At 31.2% G+C, this 21441-nt stretch overlaps 1 protein-coding gene across 2 annotated transcripts in view; it reads right to left on the minus strand.

Moving 5' to 3' along the window:
* Positions 1-6247: 6247 nt before the first annotated feature.
* Positions 6248-21441, minus strand: part of klar (klarsicht) — a 932846-nt gene continuing 917652 nt past the window's right edge. For both annotated transcript variants that reach the window (XM_085957193.1, XM_085957192.1), the window contains 6 exons: positions 13507-13679; positions 11841-12025; positions 10144-10348; positions 9773-9934; positions 8696-8838; positions 6248-7613 (listed from right to left, as the gene is read on the minus strand). In XM_085957193.1, the coding sequence (XP_085813319.1) occupies positions 7352-7613; positions 8696-8838; positions 9773-9934; positions 10144-10348; positions 11841-12025; positions 13507-13679 (1130 nt within the window). In that variant the 3' untranslated portion in view covers positions 6248-7351. The remainder of the gene's footprint in view (positions 7614-8695; positions 8839-9772; positions 9935-10143; positions 10349-11840; positions 12026-13506; positions 13680-21441) is intronic.

Consider the following 21441-nt stretch of genomic DNA (forward strand, 5'->3'; position numbering starts at 1 on the left):
GTAATGAATTTAATGTTGAATTGAGCGGAATCTTAGGTATTAGTAATTATTATAAAATATATTTAGGTAATAACCTAGTTCATTGAATAATAAAAGCAATATTACTCTTAATTTTAAGTACATAGACTTGATTAACTACATGGGTAAATTTGCATTGCTCCAATACGGCCCTGTCTCACAAGTTACAACATACTGTAACGTCAAAAACTGAACTCGGTATCAAGTAAACTCAAAATTTCTGTGTCTTGGCGGCATTTTTCTTCTTAGCTTCGGTGCTCGACCTCTTTCTGGCTTTGTCTGGATCCACAAAATCCATTTTATGTAATAATTGTTTAGAAATCAAGGAAAATGATAGGTGCCGTCGTTCACCTTTAGCTTGAAAGTAGAAAAATGGCTGCCATGACAGGGCGCTAGCTTGTCAGTGATTGGTCCGTAGGGACTTTATGGGGTTAGATAAAATACGCTTGTGGACTTTATGTGGTTTGAAAAAATATTGATCTTTCGAAACGTGATTTCATACGTAACCAGTGGACTTTTGGGGGTTTGCAGTATACCATAATGTGCAGATTTGCATACTCTATTAAAACGTATATCAAAAGTCATTTTTTTCAATATGTGGACTTTACGGCGTTTGATATCCATTAACACAATTTATATACAATATTGTATAATACTACAGCTGATGATGATACATACTATCGTATGGAAAATAATTAATTTTTAAGTTGTGGACTTCTTGTATTTATCATGCGATGAAAACAATAAAATCGTCTTCAAGTTTTTGTCATTGGTCGGGAACCTTTTTTGATACCTACGGCAGGTGAATTTTAAACACAGCAAATTTTTCAGTGATGAAGTTACGCTATTTCTTAATGTATATAAATCAGTCATTTAATAAATAAGGACAAATATCACCAACAAGTTAGTTCAAGTAAACAATCGACTCCCACATTATCTATACTTAATTGACTTTTTATGCAATAATATGTACCTACCTATATTTTGTACTGTTATTCAATTGAAAATGTCCATTAGGATAAAATCGGCTGAATATCAAAATTATGAAATAAATGTGGAAAAATTACGAAAAATAGACCATTCATATAAAGTGTTTGAATGCAATATGTATCTAGGTACCTACCAGTCGTTTTATGTCATGAATAGTTCGTTACACTTTTAAATATGTAAGTATTTAAATCAAATACATATAATTACACGATTAAACACATTGACTGCCGACTAGATAATTACTTTTTAATTACCACATTTAAATAGTATGCTAATTATATCAAATGGCCACCTAATCAGCGCGTCTTTAGCGTCCAATGTATTAAATGGGACAGCGGCGACTTTTTTATAATTAACATTACACACCTACAAACTTACCTGTAGAATGGCCAAAAATAGAACTACGAACTACCATAGGACGCCATTTTGAAAATTTCATTCAAATGTCAGATTTTGTCCAGTTACGAGTTTTGATTGGGTAGTTTTCGACAGTGGCTCCCCCATCCCATTCTTCAGATAAGTTTGTAGGTCTGTAACCTGCATTTTATCTACTCAAGGTCTTATAACTAATTTAATCCGGTGAGTAGTATAGTGTGTGGCATTGCGGATTAGTAGCTCTGGAATATTCTAAATCTAAATATATTAACGTAATATTTATAATCACATCATCGGCCGGGGTCAATCCACTGCTGGATGAAGGCCTCCCCAAACTTCTTCCAACTCTCTCGGTTCTGTGTCATTCGCTGCCACGTATTTCCACCGAACTTTACCAGTTCGTCAATCCAGCGGCTTTTTTTAATTTGATATTTGATTTTGAATTGAATTGATTGAATTTTTGATTTGTTATTTATAATAAACATTCAATAAGTGAAAATCTGAAGCAATATTATATTGCAAAACCTTTAGAATAATGCAATTACGGCTTACGCGATACATAATATTATAATATAATAGTAGGGATTATAATTATTCAAACGGATATTTCCAGGGATGTCTCGCACCTACATATCGTCGGTATTTTGTAAAAAGGGCGAATTAACCAAAATGCTATTTTATAGGAGGAGGATTTTTAACTTTTGACATTTATTTGTTAATTAACTGTGGATGATTATAAATATCTAACAAGTTTATAATAAAGCTTCGAAAGAATACTGTCATTATAATAGGCATTATTATATAATATTTTAAAAAGCCTAACATGTCACATTGGCTTTTTATTCATAATACTAAATGGATATTCGCCCTTATGATTATCGTTTTTACGTACTTTCCTGTGGAGATACAAATTCGCCGTTTTTACACAACAAAGCTAGTGGGGTACATATTGTATTTTCATTAAAATCTCGATTTCGCCAAAATGCTTGATTTGCCCTTTTTACAAAACACCGACGATAATATTATATGTTCCTTATTTCAAACTTTACCGTCTGGAAACCTTCTTAATAAATAAAGTCTCAATTTTAAAGTTATCCTTTTTACGATTACTTAATAAACTCACATGATAGACCATTTCAAACATTTTAACAACTTCAAAGTCAAATTACTCAAAACTAGTATTCTCCAGTTAGTGTGTTCTGCCAGAACAGAGACGATATATTCTATAGACCGTACGCCACTGGTATTTTGAAGAGGAAATTTCTTACGATCAATTTGATGAAATTCTTCAATGTCAAAAGTTCATAATCAAATAGACCAGATTGGGCAGAGCATTCTCAAAATACTTAAATATCTAAAGAAATAAATAAGTATATGACTTTTTTATCGATATGTAGGTATCGTTGTTTAATTTAATAAAACGCATTGAGGCGGACGAAACCAGTCCTAATTTATTGATTAAAAGTGGAATAAGTACTACAAAAAAATTGCGTTTTATTAAATTAAACAACAATACAATGCAGTTCCACCATGAATTGACAGTTAACAAAATAAAATATATGTAGGTACTTTCGCGATCGGTATTGTTACTTGGTAATACTAATAGGTATCAATATGATACTTTTAGAACATAAAACGGGTCAGCGGACAAAATCTTTCAATATTTGTATTTATAGTTGTGGTAGGTACGCAAAAGCTATTCGATATTTAATTATGAAAAAACATTCAACACACATTTTATAAAAATGGTTCACCATTACTTACCTCAAATAAAGAAAACCATTACTTTTGTAACACAGCCTTTTTAATTGCGATGTGCGAATTCGAATTCTTTTACGTGAACCGCACATCGCATTATAATATTGGCAAGATGATTATTTTAATTACGATAATTACCACCGCACCCAAGCTGGCAGCAAAGACAACTCAAATTTTGCAAAAATGTCTTACCAAGGACCAAAATTACTGAGGATATCTGATTCGTCCACCCATTTAATGTGTTTTTTTATAGGTTGACCGTTAAAGACATGAACTATCCGGCCTTTACCCTTCACGATCATTAGTTTTTCATATCAGGACAAATCATATTAAAATTGGAAAAAGGATTTTTATAGGATATAGGAACTGTTTGGAAAAATAAAAACTTCCAGTGTACCCATAAAATTTATTTATTCATGCTACAAAATCCACGCACAATGATTTCTAATTCTTCATTTGACATAAAAGAATATTTAATCAGAGGTTAATAGGAATGTCAATATGACAACAAAATAAAGTTTTAATTGAGTACCGGAGCCAAAATATCCTAAGGAATATTGACCCGGTACATAATTAAATAATGGTCTACAATATCAGGAAGACTGAAGTTCAAAAAGTTACTGAAAAATTATATTATATGTTAATTTGAGAAAATTTTCATAAACAATTAAAGCTTAAAACTAAAAGAAAACCCGTTGTCTAGTAAATCTTAAAGATAAGATTTTTTTTAATAATACTAAATCGACCAAATGTTTCTTATTTTCTCTCTAATCAAATAAAAATATCTGCTTTATACTACTGGCAGAGAAACATCTTTGTTGATAAATAAAGCCTACTCTACTTTAAATTGATTCCCCATTCCAAAGCCAACCGGATGATGGAATCAGTAGCGAGTGCCGTGTCATATATTTTAAAATCACACGCGTCGAACAAAGCCGATGTGAGAAAATATTAAAGTAACACTTGGTCTACAAAGGTTAACTCAATTTTTTTGTTGCTTTTGATAATTACTAAATTACTTTATCTAAGAAGCATAATAAAAAATCTACATGCTTAGATTTAAATCAAAATAAGGCGATTAATTGACTTTAACTTTCTGATTTAACTGAAACATAACGCATTGATATGTCAGGCATATTTGAGAATTTGAGAAATGTGAATCGCAAAATTCACAGTACAACTATCAATCAAGCATGTTAATATCTAGAAGTCTTATAAAAGATACTGTTAGTCATTTTTATTAAATTTAGAATAAGGCCACACATTAGTTACCGTGTATCCTAAGTAAGACATATTAAAATGCGCACTAATTATTTATGGCAAGTGAACAACACGTGGCGACTGGATTTAATGAGATTGTCTGAAAAGTATACTACCAACTGTAGAAAATGTAGTATGTGATTTGTAAAATCATCTAAAAAGAAACGGTATGCTGATGCAGTGAATGCAATAGGCATAATATAATATGTAGTTTATTCACTTCATGTTCAGTAAACTCTTACATACTTCAAAAATAATCAAAAGATCATTTCAAAAATCCATTACTGTGATGAAAGGTACCTGAATAAAAAAGGTTTCTTTCGCATTTTCAAAATGTTTGTTCCTTTGCCATAAATAATTCAGCCTTTCTTAAATTTAGCAACATTTATGGTACTCTTAAATACCTTATAAGTAAAATAAACTTATCATTTTAAATTACAAAGTAGTTAAAAGGTGTTTGGTCATAAAACTAAAATTATTATTCTTGTATGATTTTAAAATAAAAATGGCTGACTTTCAATATTAGGGGTCGTCCTTAAGTGGCGTACCGTGATGTTTATTATTTTTTGTGCTTCCCTTCTCTATCATTACACTTTAACTTGTCACATTTTTGATCTCCTTCCCTCCCCATTCGTTAAACAACAATTATTAATTTCCATATAATGTACTATGTTGGGTATATGTCCCATTCATCACAAAACGTCACATTATATCTGAGCCCCTATTTTAATTATACAGACGAATCCTTACGATGCTTGGATAGTTTTCGCATTAAACATACCAAGTAAATAAGCTAATAAGGTTTAAAAAAATTGAGGATAACAAATGCGTATCTGGGTTAAATCTATAAAAAAATCCATTATAGACATTAACACAATCACTGCTGACCTGTTAATATTTAATTTCCAAATTTAAATATCATTTTAATTATATCTAATGGCCAACTAACGCAAACGCGCCAGTCACTGTGTCAGCACTAAATGAGTTAATAAAATTAGGAATAAAGTTTATTTGAAATTTAATTCCATCATAAGAATTGTTTTTCTGGTTGTGCATCAAATGTGATAAATTCAATATTCAGCAAATATATTTAATAAAATTAAGTTTGGATAAATAATACAATCTAATTTAAAATTAAGTACAAATTTTAATTATTGTAGTTATGAAACAAAATTAGTTTTATGACCTAGTTACAACACCATGATATACTTAAAAAAATGTAATATTTAGAATCATTTTGTACAAAGTTTATGGGCAGTGAATATAATAAATTATGTTATCATAATGTCTATCTAAATAAAAAAAAATAACAAAACAATAAAGAATAATGTAATCTATAACGAATCAGATTTTTTTCTAAATAATATGGTTAGAAAATGTTTTAATTTGAAAATTATTGGTAAAAATTTCACAGAAATTTTCTTTGAATAGTTTTCAGCCGCAAACGCCAACGAAAATAGTGTCATTGATAAAAATGATAACAACTCTGCATTGACTAAGTTATTTTTATAATTAAAACTACATGTCACAACACAAAATTACAAAAGTAATTATAAAAATATATTTTATATTTAATTAATGTTATCTTGTTGAATCCTTACATAAATATGCAATGACCAACTGTAAAAAATGTTAAGATATAATAATATATTGAAATGAAAGTTTCATAACAATTTTTTTAAGGTACTGTATTGTAAATATATATTTGTATAAGATATACCGAAAAATGATTGTATAACATTCATTTTGACTTAGTTTTATTTCCCAACTGACTCCGTATATAATTTATGTTCATTTAGCTTTGAATTTACCATAAAATGTAAACGCAGCAATTTTTTTTCAGAACTGAACTACTCTTTCACAGAAAAAATAGCAGAATCTATGATGGCTCCATTTCAATTGTACAGCAAAAATATTCTTGTCACAATAATGAAATTAATTTCTCCAAACCAGGGATGTAGTTCGGGCATTGTTTATTTATACTGGATGGCCTTGCTGTTTTTCAGTACCTAGTTTTTTTTATTTTTTCAAATTCTTTATGAAATAGCTTTCAGAAAACGTAGACATTATAATATTCTAACATGCTTTAATCTATGACTAAGTTAAATATGGTAATAAATAAAATATTATCAAAAAAGTAGGCAATCAAGTGAGGCCTGTTTATAGTCATCGCATGTTTAAGAAATAGTTTTATGTCACTGTTGTAAAATTTTGACATAATTGTTACTACATAAAAATTATTGTCTAGAACTAGTTGATGTTTTTAAAAGATTACATTATGTACTAATACTTTCATACTTTCTGCTACAGATTTGTTAGTAATATACTAATAATCAAAGAATACACACGTCTTATTGGAAGCCATATTTCGCTCCCAATAAAATTAGGTGAAAATCTTTAATAACAAATCTTTTCACAATGAATGTATTGATTGCAAGAAATACAGTAAATTCAATAACGTAATAATACCAATCGAGATTTTCCCAATTGGATATTTACATGTCAAGCCCATCCTAATTCAAATGACAAAATATTAAATAGAATAAAATCTATATTTTGTCAAACATTATCAAAACTTGTATGAAATGCAAAAATGCATTGCAGTATTTTGCCGTGAGAATATCAATTGATGCAACTATACGTGAATCTATAAATCTTTGGATGTTCGTATTTGAGACTGTAAAATCTATCTGTGCATATCATAAAGTTATGCAACACTTAAAAAAGCGTGATCAACTACGAACCTGATTGGAACCAACCCAATCATGTCTTTGGGCTCGCTGTTCAGCTCACTCTAATGCAGAAGATAACAAATGTGCTGTACAGCGTGCAAGTAAACAGTCCATTTTATAGATGGCTGGTATCTCAAATAATTGTATACATCATTAACATCCGACAGCTTTCGATAGTATATTCAACTGTAATCTTGGAAAGTTTCATGAATAGAAATTTAAACCGGAGGAGGTCCTTTAATGTATCTAAGATGCGGAGTGAAACCGTTGCCGAGGTTATTGACGGCGTCGCAGCAGCGAGGGCCTCCCATGAGACAAGCGCAGAGCAGCGCCAGCAAACAGATCTGTAAAGGTAGGGTGCACCACACCCATCGTCTGCCGCGCCCGCTTCCTGAGCTTTCTTTGTTAGGATCATTCTCTGGATCGTCAGGAGACTCGCCTAGTTCCTTACCTGTTACTTCAGTTGCGGGGTGAGCATTTCTGCAAAAAAAAAAAATATATCACTGAAAACTGTAAAGTTTTAACTCACATTTTGCACTTTTAGTGTTTGGGCCAAAATTTTTCCCTAATTCATTAGTGGCAGTAAAGTGGAAATACTATTTCTTTACTCCCATATTGTAGTCTCGTGAATGCCCAGTTTTACAGCATGAAATTAGTGTAACATGACAATATGAAAAAGAGAAGGCATTGAAGTTAATAGCCCCAACAAACCACACCAACTCCCCACCACGCTCAGAATTTCTTTGACTGGGATTTTTTCAGGAGCAGTTACAGAATTTACAAAACTTTTAGTTAACCCATTGCAGACAAAATTAATTTTTCATAATCACTTAAAAAGGCACACTGATTACTAAAATTGATGTAACTCATGTATTATTCATTCAATTGAAATAAATCTTTTAAATATTTTTAGGTATTGAATTTTTCTATTAAGTATTTACATTTTAAGTTAATTTTGTGTATAAGTGGAATGAAAAAAACATGTCAAATATAGTTTTTTGGGTTTTTAGCCTTTTTTTATAGAAAATGACATAGATAAAAAGTCTATGATAGAAGTAAATAATAAAAGGAAGATACACTAAAACTGGATCTAAATATAATACTCTTCAAGATATTTAGAAGATGGAGGGCCATTTTATGTTTTTTACTGTCTCAAACACCTCATATATAGCGAACTGATCATTATTTTGACAAATTTAAATAAAAATAGATTTTATAAATCAAATATTTCTTAAAAAATATATTGGACAGTATATATTATGTAACTAACATCATAAAATGATAGCTACATCTATTATTAAGTAATTTCAACTATCAACATCAAAATATGATTAAAATTGTTTGATTTTCAACATGTCCTGTATTCTATCCAAATTGGCGCCGATAGGGTCCAATCCCATGGGAGAGATGAGCACATAGATGGTAAATTTTAAAAAAAGGGTAAATAACAAAAGCTAATATTTACAATCTAAGTAAAGAGATCTTCACGTTGACATTATGACGTTGCAAATTTTCTAAATGTAACAAGAGTACTCAGTAAAAAATATATTGTGGAAACATACCCGTTAGTTGGAAGATGCAGTTCAATGCCAGCCAATCTCTTATCAAGAGCGCCAGCTCCCGCCACGCCGCCTGCTGTCCGCACAATCAACTCTCGGCACACTGTCTGCAGCGCTCGCAGCTCATACTCCGCTTGTTCCATACGCTGCAATTTATGTTCAATTTCCATTTTATATTTGGTATATTTTAATAGGACAGGTTACATAATAATCTAGTACAAAATTTCAAACAGCGCACTTTTGCCCAACGAATCAAATGGTGAGTTACGGAAAGGAATTGATTCTCTTGTATTCCGTGCACTTACAAGCAGCAGGGCGTGCTTACAACAAAATGTAGTTTTTAGCATTTCAATCAGTGTAAATACAGTAATAATGTGCTGAAAGCTATTTATAAATAAGCCATTTTTAATAACTAAAGTACAGTAAAACCTCAATGTAACAAGACTAATTCCGACAAGGATTGTCCATTAAAGTAGAATGATTACAGTATATTAAAGTAGGTATTCCTAAAGCATATGTCAAATAATAATTGATGAATTAAGTATACCTACTATTTCAAGAAAAGTTTTATGTATTATTTATTGCTTATGTACTACTGTAGGTTTAAAACTTTGAATTGCAATAAAGGATCTGAATAAAAATAAATAGTCATATTTAATTGAAAACACAATTTCAATTATATTATGTACAATATTCAAACAAAATAGTGAAACAAATTGTAACTTTAATAACTGTAACGTAAATTCAAATTGAAACATGTTAATGAGCATTTTTTAATTACTGGGAGTTAATTTTCTCATAATATTATAAAACAAATTGGAGACTTTGTCCATTAAATTTGAACTTCGTTTAATCAAGGTCCGTAAATCGATGGTTTACTGTAAAACTGACAATATTAGTGTGCGGTAGAACCTAATTCAATACAAGTAAATAGTTGAATGATTGCTTGACCTTCAATATGAGATACCAATGCATAACTCAACCAACCCTTGTTGAAATGCTTATATTGAAATTATATTATTATTAAAAATTATTTATTGCCTGTGACCATTGAAGCTTTATTAATTATATTCGGTTTACCTTAGTCATAGCTTTGAGGAGTTTACTTCCAGGTGCAAGAACTGCTTCCATCGCTCTGGCTGCGGCGCGCAGACCAGCCAGCCTTCTCTCCCTCTCCGATAACTCTTGCTCAGATCCTGAGTCTGATATTCCACTGTCGGAAAATGAGCCACACTCCCCTTTCTGGAATTACAAAATTATTATTATTGACAATGCCAATAAATAAATTTGATTTATAACAACGGCTGTTTATTATTAAGATTGAGTCTTTCTACAAATGAATCTGCAATTCAAAATGATTTACAGCTAAGTTAATATAATCTGGTTCACTTTATAATTTTTTTATCAGACATCTTTGAAATGTGAGATGTAATAGAGTTGGATAATCAAACCTGATGGGCAGTCTCTGAGAGTAGCCTTGCAATTTGCGAGACATGTGGCGCCACACGAGCCGGATCTCCAGCTGCCAAGGCAGTCTCGATCAATCGAAGAGTGTCCGAGTCGGCTCGGAGAGCTCCTTTGAGTTCAGTCAAGCCGCGATCCCAAGCTCCCCATGTGTCCAAGGCTCCTTCCAATGATGCCACTTCAGATGACGTACTGTGGAATAAATATTTAAGTTGTACCAAAATACTAAAACCCCGCGATAGCCGAGCGTCTAACGGCTAAGCTTATAATGTCATGGGTCCCAGGTTCGAATCCTCGGTCTGGCAAGGTTGAGCAAGTGGCTAACATCCATTTCACGTAAAAACCAAAGTCTGTTAATACAAACCTCGAACTCTGTGTAGGCGCCTCGTATAATCTTCTTAGGATCGAACATGGTTAAAAAAAAAAATTTAACACCCTCATATAATCAATGTGTGTTCAAAAGATTAAAGCAATCGATATGATATGAACAAAAAAAGTTATTACATGACCTCTATTATTACACGACCTCTATATTATTTTGAATCCCAATGTCTATGTTGCTAAAGTGAAACTATTGAATAATATTTCATATGAAAACCTGTTGATTTCAGCCAGCTCCTTTATTCCAATCCACCCACCGTGAGTGGAATGTATTGCATGCAGATTATTGAATTGTTATTACCTCGGCTACTCTAGGTAATCAGTAACCTAGATACAATTCGATAATTCTGGTGTGATACATTCCACTCGCGGTGGATGCGTTAAAAGAAAGGAGCAGAATGTATTTGGATATAGACAAGTACCTATGTAAAAGGTCAATAATTTATCGACGATAATTAATCTAAACGAAATTAAGAGCTTTTGAAATAAAATGTCATTTTAATGATATTCGGTGGTTTGTGATATTTTTTTCAGGATCGACATGGATAAAAAAACCTATTTCGCTACGAGCACGTTTTGATTGCTGGGTCCTTATAGGAAATTAACATTAGTAAGTTCATTATGTATTACGAAGGTTACTATGATGATGTAGCATTAAAATCGACATGTGCAGTGTGTACTCTCTTAATATGAATACAACGTCGGATTACAAACCGATCATTATCAATCAATCTATCAATACATCATTCTGAAGATAAATTTGTAACTCTAAATAACTGTATTAATTGAGTTAGCATTTACTTGGTAGAATTCCATTTTAAAATAAATGAAAATATAATTAATATTAAATTCTACTTACAGGTATTTTTTTAAAAAGGTTTGTCGATAGCTATTTCAGTTGTAACACCATTATCAAGACTAATTGATAATGGTGTTACAACCGAAATAGCTATCGACAAACCTTTTTAAAAAAACCTGTAGAATTTAATATTAATTATATTTTCATTTATTTCTAAATAACTGTTTACATTAATAAGGGAGAAGACACACAATGCTACATATCGACGGAGATATTTCTTGATTATAATCAAGAGCCACCAAGATTCGCATTTATTTGCCGCAAATTGCTCAACCGTGTGTGTGTCTTAACTCTTAGCCATAATTCAAATATTGTAGACTTCAAAAAACTTTGTTTTCAATGCATAAAAATGTATGTCAAAAAAAGTTTAATTAAAATATAAGTAAATGATGAACGAAACAAAAAATAGAGGAAATATCTATTCAAAAGTACAATTGTTCACACCTTTCATTACAATCTTCCCATAGTCTGTAAAGGTCTGTAACTTCATCCTTCAGAGTATGGCAGAGGGTATCGGTTAGCGAGCTGCCTGTTGAGGGATTCATTCCGACGTCTGTCAGGAGACGGTGTACCGACACATTCAGTTTCAACATAGCTGCTTTGTGCTCCTGAAGGTGCGACAATCTCACCTGTAAAGAAAATATACCCTGAATCAGCGATGAAATGTGTTTAAAATTTAAATCCAAATAGCAGATCAAGTAAATGTTCTTCCAACAACAATTAATTGGTTCTGCCATTATCTGGTAACATCAGACACCGTCGAGAATAGAAAATTAAGGGTTTCTTCTATATGGATAGACTTGCGGCATGTCAGCTGAACGATATTGTCAGGTCTGCCGTAGTCACTATCTTAAGTACAGTGGATGTCACAACGGGAATGTAGGAGGTATTTTACCTGTTGAAGGATACCTGAAAACTGGGTGACATTAAATTTTTAAATTAGTGTTGTTTTATCCACATTTGTTTGTTATTATGTATGCACTCAACAATAATTGTTAACATGTTTAATGTTGGTATGTTTTTTATGTACAATAATTCATTGTTATTGCAAAAATAAAATAATTTGGAGAAACATGAATATTAGAAAAATTCTAGAAAAAATTTTGACCAAATGTAACTCAAACTCACGTCTTTCACATTCCAGGTGAGTGCTTTGGCCTCTAAGCTATCGATCTGTCCATGATTCATGCAACATATTTCTTATATTTACGTTTAAAGTGAGTATGTTTCCGAGGTTTATCAAAATTAGATGTTATTTCTATAATAAAGAATCAAATATTGAATAAAAAATAAAATAATAAATTCATTCTATTAATAGAAAACAAGAGTCTAATTAATAATTATAGCTGCAAAAACAGCAATTTAGAATTTATAAATTCAAATTGAATTAAATTTTGTATTATTCGATTTCAATAGCTTTTTTAGTTTCGCCTTTCAACATTTTCAGGCACTATGTATCTATGGTAAATGTAAAACTAACAGATTTTAGTTACTTACTGCTTATTTACTATATTAACACACTAAAATATTGTGAATAAACATTACCTATTCGTAATTAGTAAAGAATTACCGACGCATTGGAGAAATTTAAATATTTATTCAAATCCGATCAAATACCTACCAAAATAATTTAGTAGGTAATACATATTATTATAGTAACTGATCAGAATTATCAAATTGTAATAATTCTAAGTGCATATCGTCGCCCCAACAAAATTATTTTTTTTGTACAAAGGCCCTTAGTCACTTTTAAATAATTACACTTGTTACCTTTTTCCTATACTATTTTTGTAAACATTGCACATAGTTCCTAAAATCGTGTATATGTTACCTTTTTCCTATACATTAAATGAAGATCAGTTTACAAATACACAAGTAACCTTTATTTTCTTTGCTCAATTGTGAATTCATGGGTTTTGCTTCACAAATGCCGTTTTGCAGATAATGTAGAGAAAAAAATTACGAAGAAAACTGCATTCATAACTCAAAACTGTCAAAATTGCATATGTGCCCTTTTGCTTTTGGGGCGACGATATTATCTTGTTTGGAATTTTTATTTCTGAAGATAGAATGATATAATATAAAAAAAATACCAGAAAACCAAACTCACCTTGAGTTCCTCGACTCTGTGGTGTAGCTGCGCCCTAGTGTGAAGTTGTGGATGATCATCGGGACACACGGCCCGGACGGCTCCCTTTAGGGCCAGCATCTCTCGGTGCAGTCTTCGGGCTGATGCCCTCGACTCGCCTGATGAGCGGGCTCCACTCCATCTAACTGCCAGACCTGATGACAAAGAAATTAATATTTTAGAACATGCATGAGTGAAACCCTGAAGTAAGACGATAACCAAGTGAATTGATGGGATCAGTGTTTGAAACGATAGCTATATGTTTTAATCGTTTGTTCATCTATTAAAGTAAGAATTTAAAGGTAAATTCGAAATAATTATTTTGTTCAATCCAGTGGTGGTATATCAATTTATATATAAATATCAATTAGTAACCTATAACACTAAAAAGCTATGATTACTATCAAAATCGTTGAAAATACCTTCTCATGGAAAAAATTAAACCTAAATATATGAAAGTGAAGATAGCAAAGGTTACTATGACTAATTAGTCGCAAATAATTACGTATTGCAGATTCACTTGTAGCGAACTTCACGCTATTATCGCCCACATTTGTCAAAAAACCGCAACTATTTAAATTTACTAGAATCAGTAAATTCCATAAACTATCAAATTGCAGATAATGCGACGATCAACCCTGGTGCCCGAATTTGTAATGATCGAACCCTCAGGGTGAGCCATTATTATTTACATGAGTAAGCACTAAAATGGCAAACAACAGTACGTACCACATTATAACAAAAGTCAAAAAAGGAAACGGAAGATGGCGGACACGAGTTGCAGCCGCGATCTTTCAATACGCCAATACTAATTCAACTATACTAAAAACGTTGTGGAATGGCCATCAAGTGTAGTTATGGTCCAAACTATAATAATTGAGATAAGTACCTACATAATATTATATACTGATAATATGATTTAATAACAAAAGAGACCATATATAATTGTATATATATGTTTTCTCTTTGTATAAACTGAGTAAATTTCAATGTACGATTTTCATCATCAATTTTCGATGTTATATTTAAAAATGAGCAGCAGTTATTATACCGGCGATAGAAAGTTGGGAAATTTTAGATTGACGTCATTTTTACTGCAGTAAAAGCAAGAGAATTACTAATTTTGCTGTAAAAACAATACGTTTTGATTAATAGTTAATGTCTATAAATAATGCCCATTCAGCTGTAATAAAATTTCTATTATTATACTTATTGTGTTTTAATTGCACAGAAAAAGGCAATTCTTGAAATGGAATGTGAAATCGCGCATTTTAAAAGGGAACAAAAAAAGATCGAAGATTCAAATTTAGAATAAGTATAATTTATTACGTTGGGATTATTATAGGCTGTGGAAACACTTGACTGCATAATTGGCGGGAGATTTAAGAGAGTCCCTTGTATAGACAATAATAGTATATTGTATTTTTACAATGCTATTTATATGGCTGTAAAACGGCGTTTCAAATTTTATCTATGCTATTGTAAAAAAAGACATTGTAAAATATTGCTCGAATATGGATTGCACATTTTGCACCCGATTGTAAAATTATTTACGATCCACAAGACAGACAGCGAAAGTAAATTGAAAATTGTTCCATTAGATTAAAAATGGCGGAAAACGATGCGAGCTGAACAGTTAGCTCGATGGTGTCACGGCTAATGAGCAAGTGAAAACTAGGCTAGTAAAAAACTAACAGGAAATTGTAAACAATGGAGAACTGCATTGCGTTCGCCTTATTATTTGGAAGACTACAGAACACCAGCCAATTTATGTCCATAACATGCTAGAGCTAGAGGAAATTCACTACGTAATACAATTCATGTTTAATACATTTATAATTTAGGTATCTTCACTTCTTGAAAATCTAAAAATATTATAAATAACAATGAGCTTATAAAACGGACAACTCTTTGCTAACACAACATTAATAATAATATTAATAAATAATAATAAATAAATTTAATGCATTGATAGTTTTATTATGAAAATATTGCCATATTATAATTATCCATAATCCGAAACATAAAATATCAGTAATATCACAATAAAAATATCAGTTGAAACTGTCGAATTACCTTACGAACTAAACGATTAATTGTGTTAGAAGTCTCTAATTGGGTAGTAATAACGCTATTATTTTTCTAAGCGCGTTATAATGATACAGAGAGCGGATGAAAACAGAAAGTAGACTACCGTTTCAAATCTGCAGCCATTATATACTTTTTTATTTGCAATAATATGAATGATTAGGAATTATTTAACATGTTAATGCAATTATAATGGATGACAACAACTGGGCGAACTAAATAAATAATATACATATTATCAATAAAAGTTATTTATGGTAACATTTTATGCACTCCCCAGTCAGATAATTTTAATAAATCATATTTTGAAAAGAGAACGTCCAATAGTAGGTATAATGTCTTTTTATGGAATAATGAATTCGTTGTATTTCGGGAAAAAAACAATGAATTTTATTTTTACACGTCATGCATCTACATAAAAATTGTCATACACATAGCTCGAAGAAACCGAGCAAATAGGTATAGTCAATTAGTAGCCATCCAGTAGGTATACAATAGGTTGAAAATGTGAAATGTTACCCAATTAGTCATTATTTGAACACTGATATAATGACGTGAGCTTATAAAACCCCCTACACATTGGATATCGCGAACGCTGGCGGCGCTCTTTGATGCGTGAGAAACACTGACAAAGCAAATGTTTGCTGTACTTCGATGCAGTGTCGGCATTTCTACACGTCGTATCACAGGGGGCAAACGTTCGCCTTGGTTGGTCCAATGTGAAGGGAGCACAATACTAAATAGGTATATTCGTATTTTTTCATTAAAATGACGGCATTACAATAAAGAAAATATTAACTATACATATCATAAAAAAGTGCCAAAACAACCGGAGCAAAAAAATAATACCATCAATCATAGAAAAATCACAATATGAATAATTTTATTTTGGACTGAGGCAAACATATTATAACAGTCGGCCAAAATGTTAATATCTAATTGGATTATAATTTAGTTAAATAAAGCGATACAATTGGATTATTTTAGGCTTCAATATGGTGACAGAAACATGAGATTTTTCAATAAAAATAATGTAAGTGCAATTGAGTAGAAAATTTTGATGTCAACCATAATTATTATGTCACGTAGGAATGACTAATAATAATTACGCATTTTTTATGTTATTAAATGTCTTGAAATAAACAAAAAACTCTTTACTTTATTCATTTGTATTAGAGTTGTAATACAATTAAATAATTAAAAATATTATTGCTTTTTAATCGGTTCATGTATCCATCTTCTCTTCATAGATAGTGCCGACCGTGTATGACTTTAGTTTATTAGCATGATTGACTCAGGTTTGAGCGGATGTCGCAGTTCCGCGGCATTAACATGGATACCTAATCAAATCAATTATGAATTGGAAACTGACTGCAGCATATCCGTTGATAACTCATTATTAATTTATTCCACTAGGTACTTAGTTTTAAAATAACACGTGTTCATACACACTTTCCAGTTTACACGCCACTCAGCCTTATTTGCGTGCCTACGGGTTTTTCATTAGAAAACGAAACTGATTTATTTTCGCGTGTAAATGGTTACCACCCACGTCCTACTCTACATGGTTACGTACAACACGTATATGAGGAAAAACTAGTCGAACCCATCAGGCCATGAGCATTTATTTAAAAACAACGATGTTTCACATAGATTAAAAAAAACTATTTTTAAATATAAACATCCACTATCAAATATTTATTTCGAAATAATGTTCAATTCTCTAGATTAATAATATAACTACAAGTAGAACGTCGTTGTTTTAAAATAAATGTATCTCAAATAAATATCAATTATTTCTTTAATTCGTGTAGATTATCTTGAGTTGATTACTTTGATTAAGTGCCGACCGACTAATATTCCATACGATTTGAATGATTTTCTGCCATCTGTGAATTTAATTGATGGTTTCCGAGAATTTTCCTACTTACAAATTACTGAAAGTGATAAATAGTGTCGAAAGAAGGTAATATAACTAATGTAAAAGTGTTTTGCTACATTAAAATTAATGTTCAGTAGAAATATATGTGAACATTTCATTACTTTAATAATATTAATTTTAATTGTGCAGGAATAAAAGAAATAAAATTACGATTTGTTTTAGAAACAGCTACATATTTTCAAATCAAAATTAAGTCATGACAAAAAGCACATATTGTATGTGCAGGTGACATCCATGGCGAAGGTTGGAGGTAGGCTGTTAAGATCTGACATAAATAGTGCACATTAAACTTGGCCAGTTTAAAGTATTTGTTTTCATTGAACTACTAAGTACAATGTGTAGATAGTGTTGTGCTAGTTTTTAAAATTTAATTAAACACTGCCTAATCCCAGCTATTGTCTACAATAGTAAAAAAGATATTAGTTTATCTATAAAATAGATATCGTATAAGAATAGTTTTAGTGTAGTTTTTTTTAAATTCATTAAGCCCTAATTAAACCACAATATATACAAAAATATTCTTATATCTATGATTTAATGGCATAACTTTGGATTATAGATAGACAACTATTTTTTGACTATTATCTAAATATGGCTAGGTTTAATTAATTTCAAAAACTAACCAACACAATCTGTATATTGTAGTCTTAGTTCAATAAAAACAATTATGTATTACTGACAAAGTAATAATGTGCACTATATGTGTCGGATCTGAACGGCCTACCCCTACTCTTCGCCAGTGATAGAAGTCTGTCATAAAATATGAATGTTAAGTTAAATGTAAGCTTATAATAAAAAATTTCTAACAATCTGACAATGATTGATGAAGAAAAGCTGACATGCCTTGGCCAGATGATAGTTATCTTTGAATTAAATAAGACGTCTTTTAATCCTTTGCCTTACCAAAAGAGCTTTATAAAAATTCAATTTAAAGACAGCAGTTATAAAAATGTCACCTGCTTTGATTCGATTAACTTGTATGTCAATCCTATAAAAGGCGAACGATTGCGTAAAAGGAGAAGTTATATTTTTTCATGACCATACGAATAAGGTTTAATAAGCTGCTCAACTGCTGTGCCTATCGTACAAGGTGGCTTTGATTGATTGCTATGTTAAGGACAGAGGTAACCTTATCTGTAATTTATTAATATTAAACTATTTATAACATTGCATATAAATAGATATTATGTAACGTAACATTCATTTGCATTATGAGAATTTTAGAAACACAAAACAATACTACTTCTAAAAATAGTAATTTATCTATAAACATTGCTATAGATCATCGTAAATCGTCAGGTGTTCGAATTCAGAACTAAACTCATCACAGTATAAAAAATATTGAATGATATGTCAAATGTTGGCATGTGGCGCCCTCACTCAGCGGACAACTTATACTGGTGGATCTATAACAACGTCTATGATTAAGATATGGGCATCCACGGAATCTTTTTTTTACGGCGAGCGATTGTAAACCATTCGCCCGGTTCATCGGGTCCTTGGTCTAGATCAGTGTTCCCAAAATGGCAACAATGCCACCAGGGGCGCTGGACCAATTGTACGGGACGCTTGAAGGTGGAATTTTAATAAATAATTTCAATAACATTTTTCTTCACTATATTCCGTAGCCAGAAATATAAATAGTTGAGCACAATACAAGAACGCTAAATCCATCGTCAATGCATAATAATAATATGTATGTTATGTAAATTTGATATCCAGAGGGGTCGTTGAGTATTTTTCTCTCATACGCAAGATTTTAACTCGTGACCCTCGGCTAAAAAGGCGAATATTCTGTCAGTAAACCTTCGTGAGAGTGATAATAAGTTAGTTCGACAAATGTATTATATAGGTACCTACTTTTTAAAATAGTTCGTTTGGTAGCGGCTGTCAATATTAATATTGATCACCACCCATTCATTAGTGATTGTAATTGATATTAAATTTGATACACATTCTTTCCGAAAGAAGATTCCACATTAACCGTGACAGGAATTGAACCACGTTCCATACAATCTAGATTCTAAATCTAAATGTTCATTCCAATCGACCCACTTTTGGTGATTTCGATGCCAAATGCATTAGCTGAAAATAATCAACCGCGAAATCAATGATTGGTAGCCAGCCATCCTGCGTCGCGAGCCATTTGCCAACAATGTGTAACTATGGTGATTGTTTTTAAACGTGAAAATGACACAGTAAAATATGCTTTTTCAATTTGTATCATCTATTAACTTGTATCACTGCAATAGCAATGTAGGATCGTGAAGTAAATATTGAGAGATACAGTGAATATATTATTATCACATAAGTTAATTGAGTACAGACATATTATTTAGACAAATAGAAATTCGACAAAAGATACTAGGAAATAAGGTAAGAAAAGAATCTTCAATTCGAGATTGATTTTTCGAGAATTCTTGAGAAATATATTTATTTCTTTTTTTAATTAATCCAGCCCAAATTTTTTCAGCCGACCGAATCCGATCAAGGTCAAAGTCGAAACAAATTGGTGAATTTTAAAAAATTTCCACTCAGGTCGACAGTTTCCCTTTACCGTTTTAATTTACTTTTCTTATTTTAGTAACAACAGTAACAATATCTCGATATTCTCATCAAGAATATTCCGAGAAACGAAAATTATCGAAATATCAGGAAATTTATCTCGTGAGATTTCTCGATCGCAATAAAAGTTTTCACGCGATACGAAAACATTCATAAATGTTTAACTAAAAATTTTAAAATAAAAGACGAACATTAGTAACAGAATTTTAAACAAAAGCAAAGTGAGATGTGGCACTGAAAATGGACCAAAAATATTTAATAATTTTGCACGATGAGTGATTCTGAACTGCTGACTATTGATAACGAAGGAAAAAAGCAGTCGTTTTAGAAACAAACGTCTAAAATTATAAATAATATTTCTGCATTACACATAAAACAATTATGCAGTAATTACAATTTGTACTTACAAAAAATAGCATCGTAATTTTTCGAGCCGAAGAATTATTTTTAAAAGGTAAATAGATAAATGACGCACACTGTATACCTATATTCATTATAATGATAAAATATTCTTTGCCATGCTTACGTTATATTTGCATAATTAATAATGCATTCAGCGTTTCACTATAAATACAGCAGGTGATAAGAGCACGTTTAAGAAAAGTGCAACCACAAGTTATTAACATTTGATTTAATTTTAGCTCAGAATTTTATTGCAAGAAATTAGATAAGGCAGTATTATTTACGAAAAGAAATAAATAATATAGTTTGATTTGCCCTTTTTATAACGTACAAGTTGTCATAATTTTCAATTGGGTTGTGATTTAATTCATGTATTTTATTATAAAAACTAGTCGTGCTTTGGAAAACGACTCATCTCTGGTAAATAGCCATGATAAGCAGGAATAAATACGTATAATTAGTTGCATGCCATTAATTCATTATGATACAGCAGCTATACCTACTAGCTAACCACATAATTAAAAGAAAACTACGTACGGAGATTTCTCTTTCCTTTTTATGAACGACATTGAAGTGTCGTATGCGATTATTTCTGACGGATAATCTCAAATGAAGTTGGATCAGAATGACAGGATGTGACAACTATATTAGAAATATATGATAAACGTGAATAATAAACGAACAACCGGATTATATGAGTCTTATAATAAGATAAATTGAACTCAAATTTGTGGGTTATGTTTTCTATAAAACAATACAGTAGTATTTTAGTGGCCTTTTCGATTGATATCGATTACTAAAAAAATAGCCATTAACCTATTAAGAGATAGTAAGTAGGTATATCTTCTGAACACACCTTTAGTTTAGCGGATGCAAGTTGTAATTTAGATTCTGTTCGCGATTGATCGTAAATCAAAAGA

This window comes from Rhyacophila brunnea, unplaced genomic scaffold (assembly GCF_057557595.1).
Source record: "Rhyacophila brunnea isolate RB1 unplaced genomic scaffold, BYU_Rbru_1.0 scaffold_6, whole genome shotgun sequence".
NCBI classification, from domain to species: domain Eukaryota; kingdom Metazoa; phylum Arthropoda; class Insecta; order Trichoptera; family Rhyacophilidae; genus Rhyacophila; species Rhyacophila brunnea.